The 13,071-nt window shown below is 53.3% G+C and overlaps 1 protein-coding gene across 1 annotated transcript in view; it reads left to right on the top strand.

Annotated features, from left to right (window-relative positions):
• Window positions 1-13,071, top strand: part of GTF3C1 (general transcription factor IIIC subunit 1) — a 71,586-nt gene that overhangs the window by 39,067 nt on the left and 19,448 nt on the right. The window contains exons 13-24 of the mRNA XM_027609858.2: window positions 787-890; window positions 2,034-2,215; window positions 3,625-3,900; window positions 4,174-4,319; window positions 5,161-5,258; window positions 5,789-5,885; window positions 5,999-6,176; window positions 8,890-9,031; window positions 9,393-9,528; window positions 9,944-10,025; window positions 10,160-10,348; window positions 12,258-12,415. Of these exons, the coding sequence (XP_027465659.2) occupies window positions 787-890; window positions 2,034-2,215; window positions 3,625-3,900; window positions 4,174-4,319; window positions 5,161-5,258; window positions 5,789-5,885; window positions 5,999-6,176; window positions 8,890-9,031; window positions 9,393-9,528; window positions 9,944-10,025; window positions 10,160-10,348; window positions 12,258-12,415 (1,788 nt within the window). The remainder of the gene's footprint in view (window positions 1-786; window positions 891-2,033; window positions 2,216-3,624; window positions 3,901-4,173; window positions 4,320-5,160; window positions 5,259-5,788; window positions 5,886-5,998; window positions 6,177-8,889; window positions 9,032-9,392; window positions 9,529-9,943; window positions 10,026-10,159; window positions 10,349-12,257; window positions 12,416-13,071) is intronic.

Raw genomic sequence — 13,071 nt, 5'->3', positions numbered from 1 at the left:
GGTCCCTGTCCAGGCGGTACTGCCCATTCCGTGTGACCCACCTCTCCCCGTAAGACCTGCCGGCCAGAGTCACCTGTGTAGGAAACCTTACCTTGCTCTGTCCTGCCAGCAGCAGAGACGGAAGCGAACCTGGCTCTTGGGGGGCCATGACCCTGATGCCTGCCATCTCTTGCCTGGCCACCACCTTCTGCTCACCTCCACCAAGCTGTCTTCCTTTGTCACCCCAGATGACGCACATGAAATGGTCACCACCCTTAACTGTTTGGCTTCAGTACCTTGGACGAGGTGAAAGGACAAAAGTGGCTCTAAATTCTCTGCCAGTTGGTTTAGACACACACCTGGCAGGAGTCCCACGACGGTGCTCTCAGTGAGGGCAGATTAATTGAAAGTTGCCTACCTTTTCCAGATGGAAGCCCTCAGGACTCAGGAGCCACTGTGGGAAATTCTCAGATAGCTGCGGTGGGGTGTCAGGAGCGGGCCGCCAGGGAGTGGCAGAGGCCGGGGGCCGCAGGGCAGGCCGCTCTCTTTCCAGGGCAGACGTTCCTCACCTGACCTGAGCAGCACGTTTCCAACGGCAGAGCTTTCTCGCTCACTCACTTGAGAGATCTTGGTGCCAGAAATTGTAATGGCAAACTGTTCAGCAACACCTTTCGCTTCGGTCTCAGATGTCTCTTGGAAACGTTAATGAAAACAGGTGTCATCAGGGTGGCATCCACCGAGGAACCGAGGTGTAGAGCTAGATCTCCCTCAGCTCCTCCCCAGACACTGCAACCTCTCGCTCCGCAGGTGGATCTGGTCGTGCACCCGTCCATGGACCAGAATGACCCGCTGGTGAGAAGTGCCATCGAGCAGGTCCGTTTCCGGATCTCCAATTCCAGCACAGCAAACAGGCAAGTGGCGGCACCCCACAGGAATCCATGGAAGCTGCCTGGGTCTTTGTGACCCTGCCTGTAGCAGTTTCCACAAACACCTTTTATTTATGCTCAGGCGAGATCAGTGCATTCACTGGTTTAGCAATTTCTGGATTTTTTTTTTTTTTTAAGATTTTATTTATTTGAGAGAGAGAGCACAAACTAGGGGAGCAGCAGAGGGAGAGGGAGAAGCAGACGCCCCACTGAGCAGGGAGCCCGATGCGGGGCTCAATCCCAGGACCCTGAGATCATGACCCGAGCCGAAGGCAGACACTTAACCAACTGAGCCACCCAGGCACCCCCAATTTCTGGATTTTTAAGGAAAAAAAAAGAAGTCCTGTTGTTCTTCATTCTACTCTTGCCTAATGGTGTCAACAGAGCACTCCGAATCATGGGCTCTGTGAAGTGTGAAGCTCACTCAGTCTCCTAATGGCTCAAAACGAAGTCCAGTTGCCTTCTCTAATTTTATTCATAAACCATCTCACGGACTGAGAAGACTCAGGGGTGGGAGAAAATTCTTAGCTGGGTTTACACTGGAGGTGGCCAATGGGTAGGCACAGGGCTCCACGTGGAGTGCAGACCTTGGCTTGAACCAGTTGCTGATGGATTTCACATCAATTCCTGGTATCTGGCACTTCTTTTTTAATTAATTAATTTAGAGTGAGCGAGTGAGCAGGGGTGGGGGACAGAGGGAGGAGAGTGAGAATCTCCAGCAGACTGCCCACTGAGCGCAGAACTCGATCTCACCACCGTGAGATCATGACCTGAGCGAAAGTCACGGGTTGGACACTTCACTGATTGAGTCACGCCCAGGTGCCCCAGATCGCTGGCATTTCTGAAAGTGTCAGAGGACCCAGCACATTTGGGCCTGCTTTTCTTACAAGGTAGCAGCTGCCCTGTAGGTGGGGGTGCCCTCTGCAGGTCACCACAGGCCCTGTCACCCCCAAGTGTCTAGTGACCTGACACGTTTTATTCATTCATATCATCTGCTTGACTCTGACAGGCAGGTGAGGTTGAAACTTCAGGGCCAAGTGGCTTCATCTGATTCCTGAGGGCAGACTCTGTCCTTCCTCCCAGTGCTCGTTCTCCCAACATACTATCGATCTTGTATTTGAACTGCAGGGTTAAAGTGCCCCAGCCTCCAGTGCCTCAAGAAGTTGAAGAAGAAAGTCAAGGAAAAGAGGGTCCGAGTGGATCAGGAGACTCTCAGCTGAATGCTTCCTCTAAACCAGAAAGCGGACGGGTGAAGAAAACTGATGAGAAAATGGGCATCACCCAGCTGAAAAATTATAACCCTGTTATAGGTAAAAAAGCAGCTCCACGTCAGTGTCTTGTGATGTGTCATTGGTTGTCTGCATGATGATGTTTGGGTCACTTGCTGTTCTGCGTTCTAGCACTGGGCTGTAGTCCGAAGAAGCAGGTCTGAATTGCTAGTTGGGTCATGTGGTCCTATGGCCTCCGGTGGCCTCAATTTCCCTATCTGCACAGTGGGCATGATTCTTGCCCTGCATACCTCACAAGGCTATCAGGAGACTCAGATGAAACTGTGCTAGATCCTAACGTGAGGCGTTGAGTCACAAAGATGAATTCCTTCTGCTCAGTATCCTTGGGCTGGAACATCCTCTAAGCCACTGAAAACCTCCTGTCATTCCTGACCTCATAACCCTTCTGGTAGTTAGAGTCACTGAAGAGTTTGGACGTTTGTATAATTTTCCCAGAGTCCATTCTCTGACAGGGTTGCCTCCTCCCTGGGCCCCCACCAAGCTGCTCCGAGGTGAACGTGTGCAGGGCAAGTGCCGATTGCTGGGTTGGGGCTTCACGCCTCTCTTGGCCATAAGCCTGCATGTTGGCAGGGGAGGGCAGAGGTGACCCGGCAGGGTGCGGACCGTGTCCTGGTGTGGCACCCAGCCCAGTAGACCTATGATCCCAGGCAGAAGAGGCTGTTTGTGTGACCTCCTTCTCTGCGCACACGGTCACAGCCGTGTGGCCTGCCTTCGCTCTTTGGGGCTTAGGAAGTACAGGCTGAGGGAGGGCGCCTGGCAGGAGCAGGTGCAGTGAGCAGCACCCGCGCTTGCGCAGACAGAAGACAGTGAGTGTGTTCCTCCGGTGGGCGTGGCAGTGGAGGAGGGCCTCCTGGCCGCCCACCCCGCTGCCCTGCTCCCGTGGCTCCCTGCTCCCTCACCTGTCTTCTCTCCCTGGGGAAGGCCAAGGAACGCTTCATTTGTGTCGTCAAAAAAACTGGATGCTTTCAAAGAACCTAGATTTGGGGATATTTTGCACAGCCCTATCAAGCCGGGGGGCCCCGTGTGGAGGTCTGGAAGGCTCTCTCCAGGGGCGCCCTCCTCCTCCCTTGCTGCACCCCATCACTGTGGCCTCCTGGCCCTCCACCGAATGTACTGGGCGCCCGTGCATCTCCGGCACCTCGCGTTTGTCCCAGGGTGCACATCCCCAGGTAACCTGTGTGCCCCCGCCACCTTGAAGACCTTAGCCGTCCTCTAGGTGGAGTTACAGCCCTCTTCCCCCTTCCTCGCTTTGTTTTCTGATACATGATTCTAGGTGTCTTGTTATTTGTGCCCTTTGCCCTGGAAAGTAAGTTCCGTGAGAGAACATTTGCTGTCTCCCTGGCACGTGGGACTCAGTGGTTCTTAGGCGAATTGATCTGAAGTGAATCTGGGAGTTCTCAAGCGCTGCCCTCCCTGCTCTCTTGCCTCAGTTCCAGGACTTGGCCGCTCTCTAGGGTTTCTGCCCAAAATGCCTCGCCTGCGGGCAATACACATGTTTCTGTGGTACCTAATCTACGGGCACCCTACCAGCCACTTGGGGGACAAGCCAGGCCTCGGCAGTACAAGAAGAGTGGGAAAGCAGAACCCGGGCAGGATGAGAGTCCCGGCCTCCTCCAGAAGTGACCTAGAGGCCTCCTCTGTCCCACCCAAGGACCACCAAGATGGAACCCCCCTGGAGACTGAAGTGGAGCTCCCCACGGAGGAAGGTGAGTTGTTCCCGAGGCAGGCACACCACAGCAGCGTCCAGGGGGGAGTCCTAGTGCTTCTTCCTCCTTATCCTCTGAACCGGCTGAATCCCTGTGGTGCCCTGATCAAAATAAAGTCATAATCCAGACTTCCTGAACCCGTGGGCCTCCTGCCTGACAAGTAGGGTTTTGCCCGAGTTTGTGGTGAGAGGGAGTCAGGACCTGCTGGGATGATACCACAGCACCATTGTGACTTGGACCCTGCCTGTAGCACTGACTCTGATTCTCTCCTAGTATATGTGGATGAAGCCTCATGGAAACGCTACGTCCCTCCCATCCCAGTCCACAAGGACTTTGGCTTCGGCTGGGCTCTCGTCAGTGACATTCTCCTCTGCCTGCCCCTCTCCATCTTTGTTCAGATTGTGCAAGTCAGTTACAAGGTACTGATGACTCCCGGGGCTCTTGTGGGGGCAGGTCCCTCAGCTCTAGGCCAGAGAACCTACATTCACCCAGCCAAGGGAAAACACTTCAGACTTGGCAGTTGTCTGGATGCATGGATGGATGGAAGGAAGGGTGGGTGGGTGGGTGCGTGGATGGATGGATGGAAGGAAGGGTGGGTGGGTGGGTGCGTGGATGGATGGATGGAAGGGTGGGTGGGTGCGTGGATGGATGGATGGAAGGGTGGGTGGGTGCGTGGATGGATGGATGGAAGGGTGGGTGGGTGGGTGCGTGGATGGATGGAAGGAAGGGTGGGTGGGTGCGTGGATGGATGGATGGAAGGGTGGGTGGGTGCGTGGATGGATGGATGGAAGGAAGGGTGGGTGGGTGGGTGCGTGGATGGATGGAAGGAAGGGTGGGTGGGTGGGTGCGTGGATGGATGGATGGAAGGGTGGGTGGGTGGGTGCGTGGATGGATGGATGGAAGGGTGGGTGGGTGGGTGCGTGGATGGATGGATGGAAGGGTGGGTGGGTGCGTGGATGGATGGATGGAAGGGTGGGTGGGTGCGTGGATGGATGGATGGAAGGGTGGGTGGATGGGTGGTTGCCTGGTGGGTCAAGGGGAATACTTCAAAGACTTGTTCTTATGTTAGCTCTGTCAGATAGATTGAAAGACACAAATAATTATAACAAAGTATGTTTTTTAGAAATTTGGTAAATACAGAGAAAGGAGAAAATGGGTTCAGAGAAACCACTGTCCAGAAAGGAGTGGTGCTTGTGTTTCATGATTCTTGCAGTTGACCCTGGCTTTGAGGGTGAGCTGATCCTGAAAATGATCTCTTAGGTAGATGACCTTGAGGAGTTTCTGAATGACCCTCTGAAGAAGCACACGCTGATCCGCTTTCTGCCCAGGCCCGTCCGGCAGCAGCTTCTGTACAAGAGGTGAGGTCCCTGGAATGGACACAGACTGGCCGAGGGCCCTGGCAGGCTCCCTGAAGTTAGGGCTCTGAATGATCATTCACCAGGAAGAGGAAAGGGTTCTGCCTTCCAGGTTGCGAAGACATGGGGTTCTCGTTAATTCAGCAGCCCTATGAGCCTTGTGGATAAAACATAGGCAAATGAGAGGTGCAGGGGGGTAAATTTTATTACTGAATTCCAAGGTTAAAAGAACCTGCAAGTCTCCTTAAAAGTTAAAAGTCTCCTGCAAGTATTGGGATCGTTTTCCCCTTTTGCTGCTTGTACTTTCTAAATCAATCTCCCATGTAGGCTCAATGCTCCATTGCCCTGGCTTGGGTGTTGGGAAGGGGCAGAATCTGGGTCTCCATCCAGGGCCGGCCTGAGGCCAGTCCTCCAGGACCTACGAGGTAGAAGGGGGAGCCACGAGCAAGTCGCATCCGTCAGCCCAGACGCAAACCCTCTGACCACAGCTGATCATGTGGTGATTGGAACCCCCACTCCCCTCTGTTTTCCAGACGTTACATTTTTTCTGTGGTAGAGAACCTTCAGAGGCTGTGCCACATGGGGCTGCTACAGTTTGGCCCCACGGAAAAGTTTCAGGATAAAGATCAGGTAATGTCTCTTAATGCCCGAATGAACGGGGTCCTGATGGCTGAGCAGTTTCCAGACAGCTGACCTGACCATGGTTCTGAGGTTCTTTCTTCGCCCTGTCCACGGGTCTCTAGGTCTTCATCTTCTTGAAGAAGAACGCGGTCATCGTTGACACCACCATCTGTGACCCACATTACAACCTGGCCCATAGCAGCCGGCCCTTCGAAAGGCGCCTGTACATCCTGAACTCCATGCAGGATGTGGAGAACTACTGGTTTGATCTGCAGTGCGTCTGTCTCAACACCCCTTTAGGTACCGTCTGGGCGGGACCCCACCACTCTGCCTGCTTTCTGTGCCATCACAGGGGTTTCGGGCAAGAAGACACTAGAAGTGGCTGCTGGCTTTCAGACTGCTCCCCAGAGACCTAGAGTGTCCTTGGGGCTCCCTTAGAAAGGGGGGCAGTGGGCTATGAATGGGGGGCTCCCAGACCCCCTACACCCATTTCATCTAGGCCACTCTGCTTATTCCTTACTCACGTATTCAGGAGGTATTTGCCAAACACCTTGTGTCTGTCATCTCTTGGGCCTGCCCGTGAGCAAGGACACAGCTGTGCCTGCCTTCACTTCAGATCCCGAGTGGGCCCCGTGCTGCAGAGGAAGCGTACAGGGGCGTGCGTGGAGGGCGAGCTGCTGGGGTGGTTGGGAGCAGCCTTTCTGAAGGGCGGGCACTGAGCGGAGCCAGCCAAGCCCAGAGCTGGGCGAGAGCCCCACAGGCAGGGGCCCGGGCATGGCCAGTGTTGCAGAAACAGAAGGGGCTGGTGTTGGGGGTGGTGCGGCAGCAGCTGCCAGTGGAGGAGCAGTGGGGGGGTCGTCTGAGGGCTGGGGGCCTTGCAGGACTTGGTACAGGCTCTATCCGAAGAGCAGGGAGAAGTTCGCCCTGCCTGCTGGGTGGGGAACGGACTGAGGGGCCAAGAGCAGAAGCAGGGCTGTGACGCTTCTCTAAGACAGAGCTGTCCACTGGTGACCGTGGAGGAGGAGGGCAGCTTGGGAGGTATTTTGTGGGGTGTTTTTGTTTTTGTTTGTTGGGAGGTTTTGGGGCGTGGCGGGGGAGATATTTTGGAGGAAGATCTGAGCAGATTTGGCCAGCAGGTCGGTTGAGTTGGGTTCGGGGATAAGGCCTTCGCTTGTGTTGTCTTCCTGTCCCTGGAATGTCCCCTGACCTGTGTCCACCTGGCAGTGGCCACGCCTGTGCCAAGCATCACCTCTTCAAGAAGGCCTTTCCAGCACCTTTATACTGTCTTCTGATTTCCTTCTGGGGATTCCTCAGGCCCAGGAAATTTGACTTCCATCCTCTGGTGTCTTAAAGTGCTTGGTACACAGTCGACATCCTATAAATGTTGATTGACTAGATGGAGGGTTTATGGAGGCCATAGATCAGTGCTCTGTCCTCTAAGCCAGATTCCATCTGGTGTCTACTGCCGCTTCAAGGAGGAAGGGATGTCACGTCCAGTCTGCACCTGGGAAGGAGCCCTCGTCCCTTCCTCCTGTCACAGAGCCAAAAGATCAGTAGTACACTTTGCTTTTTGCAAAGCAGGAGTCCCACATTTATTTGGTAGAATTGTTTAGTGCCGGCAGGGTAATGAGCCCCTGTATTTAGAATCTTTAATGTAATGGGTCCAGACAGGACCCATTTAGAACTGTGTGTTTCATGGTGTTCTCTGGCATTCAGTGAGCTAGGCTTTTACCATTTCAGATTTTTAGAGTGCCCTAATTCCCCTGCATTTTATATACCCAGTTAAAAATTTGTGAACCAGTATGTTATTTGCACCAGAGTTGTTGAGGCTTGACAATTGGTGAGTTTCCATCCTTTTTAGTGTTCATGAGCAGAAAGTGGGGAGGCTTAGAGTCCATTAATCATGCATCAATTGTCCCTTTGTTCACCGAACATTCGAGGAGGTTCTGGCCCGAGGACTGAGGGAAAAGCACCATATAATAGGATGTGAGCATCCTTTAGAGCAGGGGCGCACTGAGCACGGGTGTGTACTGGAAGCACCTGGGGAGCCTGCTGAAATGAGGATTGCTGGGCCCTGTCCAGAGCTTTGGATTCAGCAGGCCTGGGGATGACCTACATCTGCATTTCGAATGCACAGCATGGCCTTAAGTCCTCCTAGGTTCAAGCGGCCATTCAAATGCATGACCTTGGGCCCCCCTGAAGCCCTCTTTGAGTTTTGCCTCTACATTTTTGAGCTGGGAACAGCAGCACCACCACCTTACGGGCTGAAGCCACGCTGGAACACGGTGTCTTACATAAACACCCGCTGAGAGGTGTGGGGCATGGGCTCTCACCACTGCCCCTTGGCCCCCACCCAGACCCAGGTCTGCCATCGAGTGTGTTAGAAGACTGTTGTTGGTACCCTGCAAATCACCATAACCTTCCTTTGCCTGACTCAAGCAACAATTTAGTGTAGTAGTTTATATTTTCTTGGAAGAAACACGGTTTTCTTTATTGTGGATTAACAGCACGTGATTGCTCAGCTATGTTAATGTACCTCTTGGGCATGCAGGAAACATCTGGCTGCCTCCCGGCGCCCACTGGGCCCAGGGAAGCTGACGCCGCACTGAGCTATCTGTCCAGATCCCTGCTGATCCCGACTCCTCAGCCACTGCTCCCTCTCGGCTGGCACCCCAGCTCCACATGCTTCCCCCAAGGAAGGAAGCCCCAGGACCCCTCTGCTCCCGATTGCCTACCCCTTTTGGGTTCTTCTGTTGCCGACTTGCCTTCCCTGCTTAGCAGAGGTCAGCCAGAGTACAAATCCTTCACTCGGGTTCACCCATCAGTGTTGAACCCTCTGACATCGATGATGAGGCATTTGTACGAAGAGGTTCTCCCAGTTTCAGAGCCCGTGCGCTGGTCGGGAGCAGAGTCACGGGAAGGGAATCTTTCTCTCGCCCCCAGCCATGCGCCCTGGCCGCCCCAAACTGCAGCAGCACCCTGTCGTCAGGGAAGCTCATGTTTCATTTCCTAGGTGTGGTGCGTTACCCGCGTGTCCGTAAGAACAGCGCCCAGGATCAGGGCCTGGATGAGGAGGGCAGTCTGCAGAAGGAGCAGGAGAGCGCCATCGACAAGCACAACCTGGAGCGCAAGTGCGCCATGATGGAGTACACCACGTGCGTCCCTGCCCCACACACACTGGCCCCAAGTGCAAGGCCCTAGCACTTCTCGTCCCAAGGGCTCTAGCCCGCCGTGTCTGGCTCCACATGTCAGGCCAGGAGTGCCCCAGACTCTGGGGCAGAGGCACAAATGGGTGGCTGTGGGCCATATTGTTACAAAAAAAAAAAAAAAACAGTTGCCAAAATTTAAAAATTGGGAATTTTACATAAATACTGGGGGTTTTTGACAAGTGCTTTGCTTCTGTTGGGTAGCACCAAAGAAGGTAAAAGTTAGTTAGAAAAAAGACCCTCAGCCATGGCACAGGCTCTCTGTTCAGTTCCCAAGAGGGGCTCTGTCTGTTTACTTCCTGCCTCTCAGGGGGAGCCGTGAGGTTGTGGATGAAGGCTCGATCCCCGGGGATGGGCTGGGAGCCGCTGGGCTCGATTCCAGTTTCTACGGGCACCTAAAGCGCAACTGGATCTGGACCAGCTACATCATCAGCAAGGCCAAGAAGGTGGGCTTCTGGGGGGCGGGGCGGGTGGGCCCCCCACCCCCACCCCCGGCCGGGAGCTGCCCAAGCTACCCTCCCCCTCGCCCCTGTTTCTGAACTGGTAAAACAAAGTTGACCAGAGGCTCAAGTATTAATTTCCGTATATATGGTAGGTATATCAGTCTGGCCTGGCCTATGTTTTTTCAGTGGGTTCTAACTGATTCTGTGATGTGGACCGGTATTCCTTTTTAAAGAAGGAACAGAAAATCCGTGAGATGTCAGACATGAGGGAGTGCACAGCAGCAGCCCAGCCCTAGAGCAGCCCAACCGCCCCCGGCCTCTCGGCAGAAACCTGAACACCTCTGTACATTTGATGCTCTGGGCCCCTGGGAATTCAGGGAAGCCCCCACTTGATTCCAGTGATGCACTTGCCTTTTAGGAGAACACTGCTTCTGAAAACGGGCTCATGGTGAGGCTCCAGACGTTTCTGTCCAAGCGCCCGTTGCCACTCGGTGCTGGAGGTACGTGTGCGGGGAGTTCACCCCAGAAACAGACGTGGGGCCAGCTCAGGCCACATGGCTACGGCACGTTCCGTTCGTCTTCTGGCCCTCACGGGGCTCATCCTGAGGTGCTCACCTCCTGTGCTTATTTCTAGGCAGTGGCAGGTTGAATATCTGGGGGGAAGCCAGAGTGGGAGCTGAGCTGTCCGTTGACCAGGAAGAGCAGTTCGAGATTGACCGGGAGCCCATGCTGGACAGGAACCGTAGAGTGAGGGGTGGAAGGAGCCAGAAGCGGAAACGGCTGAAGAGAGACCCCGGAAAGAAGATCAAGAAAAAGAAAAAAGGTTTCATGATGATCGCTTGTATGTGTGGGCCTTGTCTTTGTACATTCTGGCCCAGAGAGGCAGTCGTGTCTCTGCGGCCAGGGTGAGCTTTGCCCTCAGACTCGGGGTTCTGTTTGCCCACCGTCTGGGGGGCTAACTGCGTGGTTGCCGATTTATTCCCCACGTCGAGCTGGCAGACAGATCCGCGGGCTCCTGATGTGTTTTTTCTGTCTTTGTGTTATAGAGCGCCTTCTCAGTAAGCCCCCTTGCTTCAATTTTCTAACTTCATCTCAACTGAGAAAACTGAAAAGTCTTTAGCAGAAATCCTCATCACAGCCCAAATCCTATTATTCTTTTGGTTTGGCTTTTAATATCTGCGTCATGTTAATCAGGCCAAAGTCCAAAGTCATGTTGTGTTTGTAAATTAGAGGAAAGGGGGGAGTCGTTCAGGCCTGCAGAATCTCTTCCAATCTCAGGAACCCCTGAGGCGTGTTTTGGAATCTTGGACAGCGAGGAGACCGGTGTGCTGCTTTGACCACTTTACATCCTCGAAGTGGTCTGTGTGTTGTAACAACGATCTGATAGCTGTAGCGCTTACAGACAAGAACCAAATGTTTAAACGGGAACCTGTTTTCAGTGGTTTCTTTGGCTGGCGTTCATAACAAGTTGCCTTGTGTCCGTTGGAAAGGCCTTATCGGCGCAGCCTATCCAGATATGTGTGAGATCAGTTTGGCTCACGAAGACCTGAATTCATCACAAAGCAAAATACGGTGATGGTGTCCCTTGGAATCCCAAATGTTCTCGCCCTACTTTTCTTCTGCCTTAATTTGGAAAAACTTCCTAAACAAACAGTCTCTTGGAATTGGCGGTAGCATATGGTGTTTACCTTGTGAAACTGCCCTGGGGAGGAGATGTTGAAAAAAACCTAGTGGGTAAGAGCTCACGGTTCAGATCCTGTGTCTGCTAATGGCTAGGCTGTGTGACTTGGGGCAAATCTCTGTATCTCACTGTGTTTCAGATTTCTCAGCTACAAAATGGGGATTATAACTGCCTTCTTTTAGGGCTGGTGCAAAGTAGAATTTTTTTTTTTTTAAAGATTCTATTCATTTTAGAGAAAGAGCGAGCAAGAGAGCACATTCGAAGAGGGGAGAGGGGCAGAGGGAGAGGAAAGGGAGAGAATCCCAAGCAGAGTCCACGCCAAACTTAGAGCCCAGTGAGGGGCTTGATCCCACAACCCCGAGATCATGACCTGAGCCAAAACCAAGAGTCAGATGCTCAACTGACTGCGCCACCCATGCACTCTGCAAAGTAGTATTTTAATTACGCGTTGTTATACAAAAGCTTAAACCGGTGCTTGGCACGCAGTCAATATTCCCATAATGTTGGCAACCATACGGGGTGTTTTATACCCAATCTGGCTCAATCCTCAAGGCAGCCGTGTAGGATGTGCCTTGTTGTCCCCACGGTGCCCCAGAGTTCACACAACATCTCTGAGGTCACCGCACAGGAGAATGGGGGGGGGACCTTACCTAGCACCACAGTGGGAAGAATGGGAGATTGGTAGATAACAGGAGGCTGCATTCAGGCCGCCCAGCCTGTCACCATGAAATTTGACCAAAGAGAAATGATAAAAGGAGTAAAAAGAAAGAAAAAAAATTATCTTTCTCTATATATAGATAGATAGAGATAAATATGTCTGTATGTGTGTGTTTATATACATACATACATACATATATATATATATATATATATATATATATATCGAGGCCTGAGTCTTTTGTGGTGAGTGTATCCGGCTTCCGACACAGCGTGATTCTGATGACTCCTACCCTCAGATCTCACTAGCTGAGTAGGGACCCTTCCCTCTCCAGAGTGACAGCTCCAAACCAGTTGTTAGAGGCTCCCTCTCTTCTCCCCTTGGTATTCTCAGAAGAGTCCCCCCAAGAGAAGAACAGGAGCCTGCGTTACCACGATGAGGCCGACCAGAGCGCCCTGCAGAGGATGACCCGGCTGCGTGTCACCTGGTCCATGCAGGAGGATGGGTTGCTCATGCTGTGCCGGATCGCCAGCAATGTCCTCAACACCAAGGTATTCAGCCCCCCGGGCCCCTGCTCCTTCCCGGCTTGCAGCCTGTGGCATGGCTTCCCCTCCCGCGGGGAGCCCTTTTCCCATGTGGCCCCCAGGGCACTCCTCTCATCTGTTTTGCTTGGCCACCAGGAAGAACATTGCCCAGAATCCTACAAATGAATGCTCCCATTTTTGCACATTTCTCTCTAGCCTTGAGCTAACACACAAATCTTTGTCTGCCTGCAGGCTAGACGGCCCAGGGTTGTTCTCTCCCTCTTCACCAGGGGTCTGACACTTTCTGCTCCCCTTTTCCCTCCCTCATCTGCCTGGAAAACTCCCCTCTCTATTTCTCCTAACTGCTATCATTTCTGGAAAGGCTTCAGTGATCCTGCCAATTGGAAGTAATGACCGTGTTCTTGCTGTGCCCCTTGGACATAGACTTTTCATGCTGTTTTTGCTGCTGGTCCTTCTTGGCCCATTGGCACGGCTGCACCTCACAAGGCAGGGAGACTGTCATTTGTTTTTGTAGCTACAGCCCCCAGCGTGGTGCCTACCATGTGGTGCCTACTGCACGGTGCTCGCTTGGTCGCTGGGTACTGAATCAGTGTGGAATGGTGATGGCAGCCTCGGCCTGGCTCCACGCCTTCCATGCCACTATCCCCCACACTCACATGTCC

Source organism: Zalophus californianus, chromosome 10 (assembly GCF_009762305.2).
Source record: "Zalophus californianus isolate mZalCal1 chromosome 10, mZalCal1.pri.v2, whole genome shotgun sequence".
NCBI classification, from domain to species: Eukaryota; Metazoa; Chordata; class Mammalia; order Carnivora; family Otariidae; genus Zalophus; species Zalophus californianus.
The sequence above is the reverse complement of the archived record's forward strand: the minus strand, read 5'-3'. Positions and strand labels throughout refer to the sequence as shown.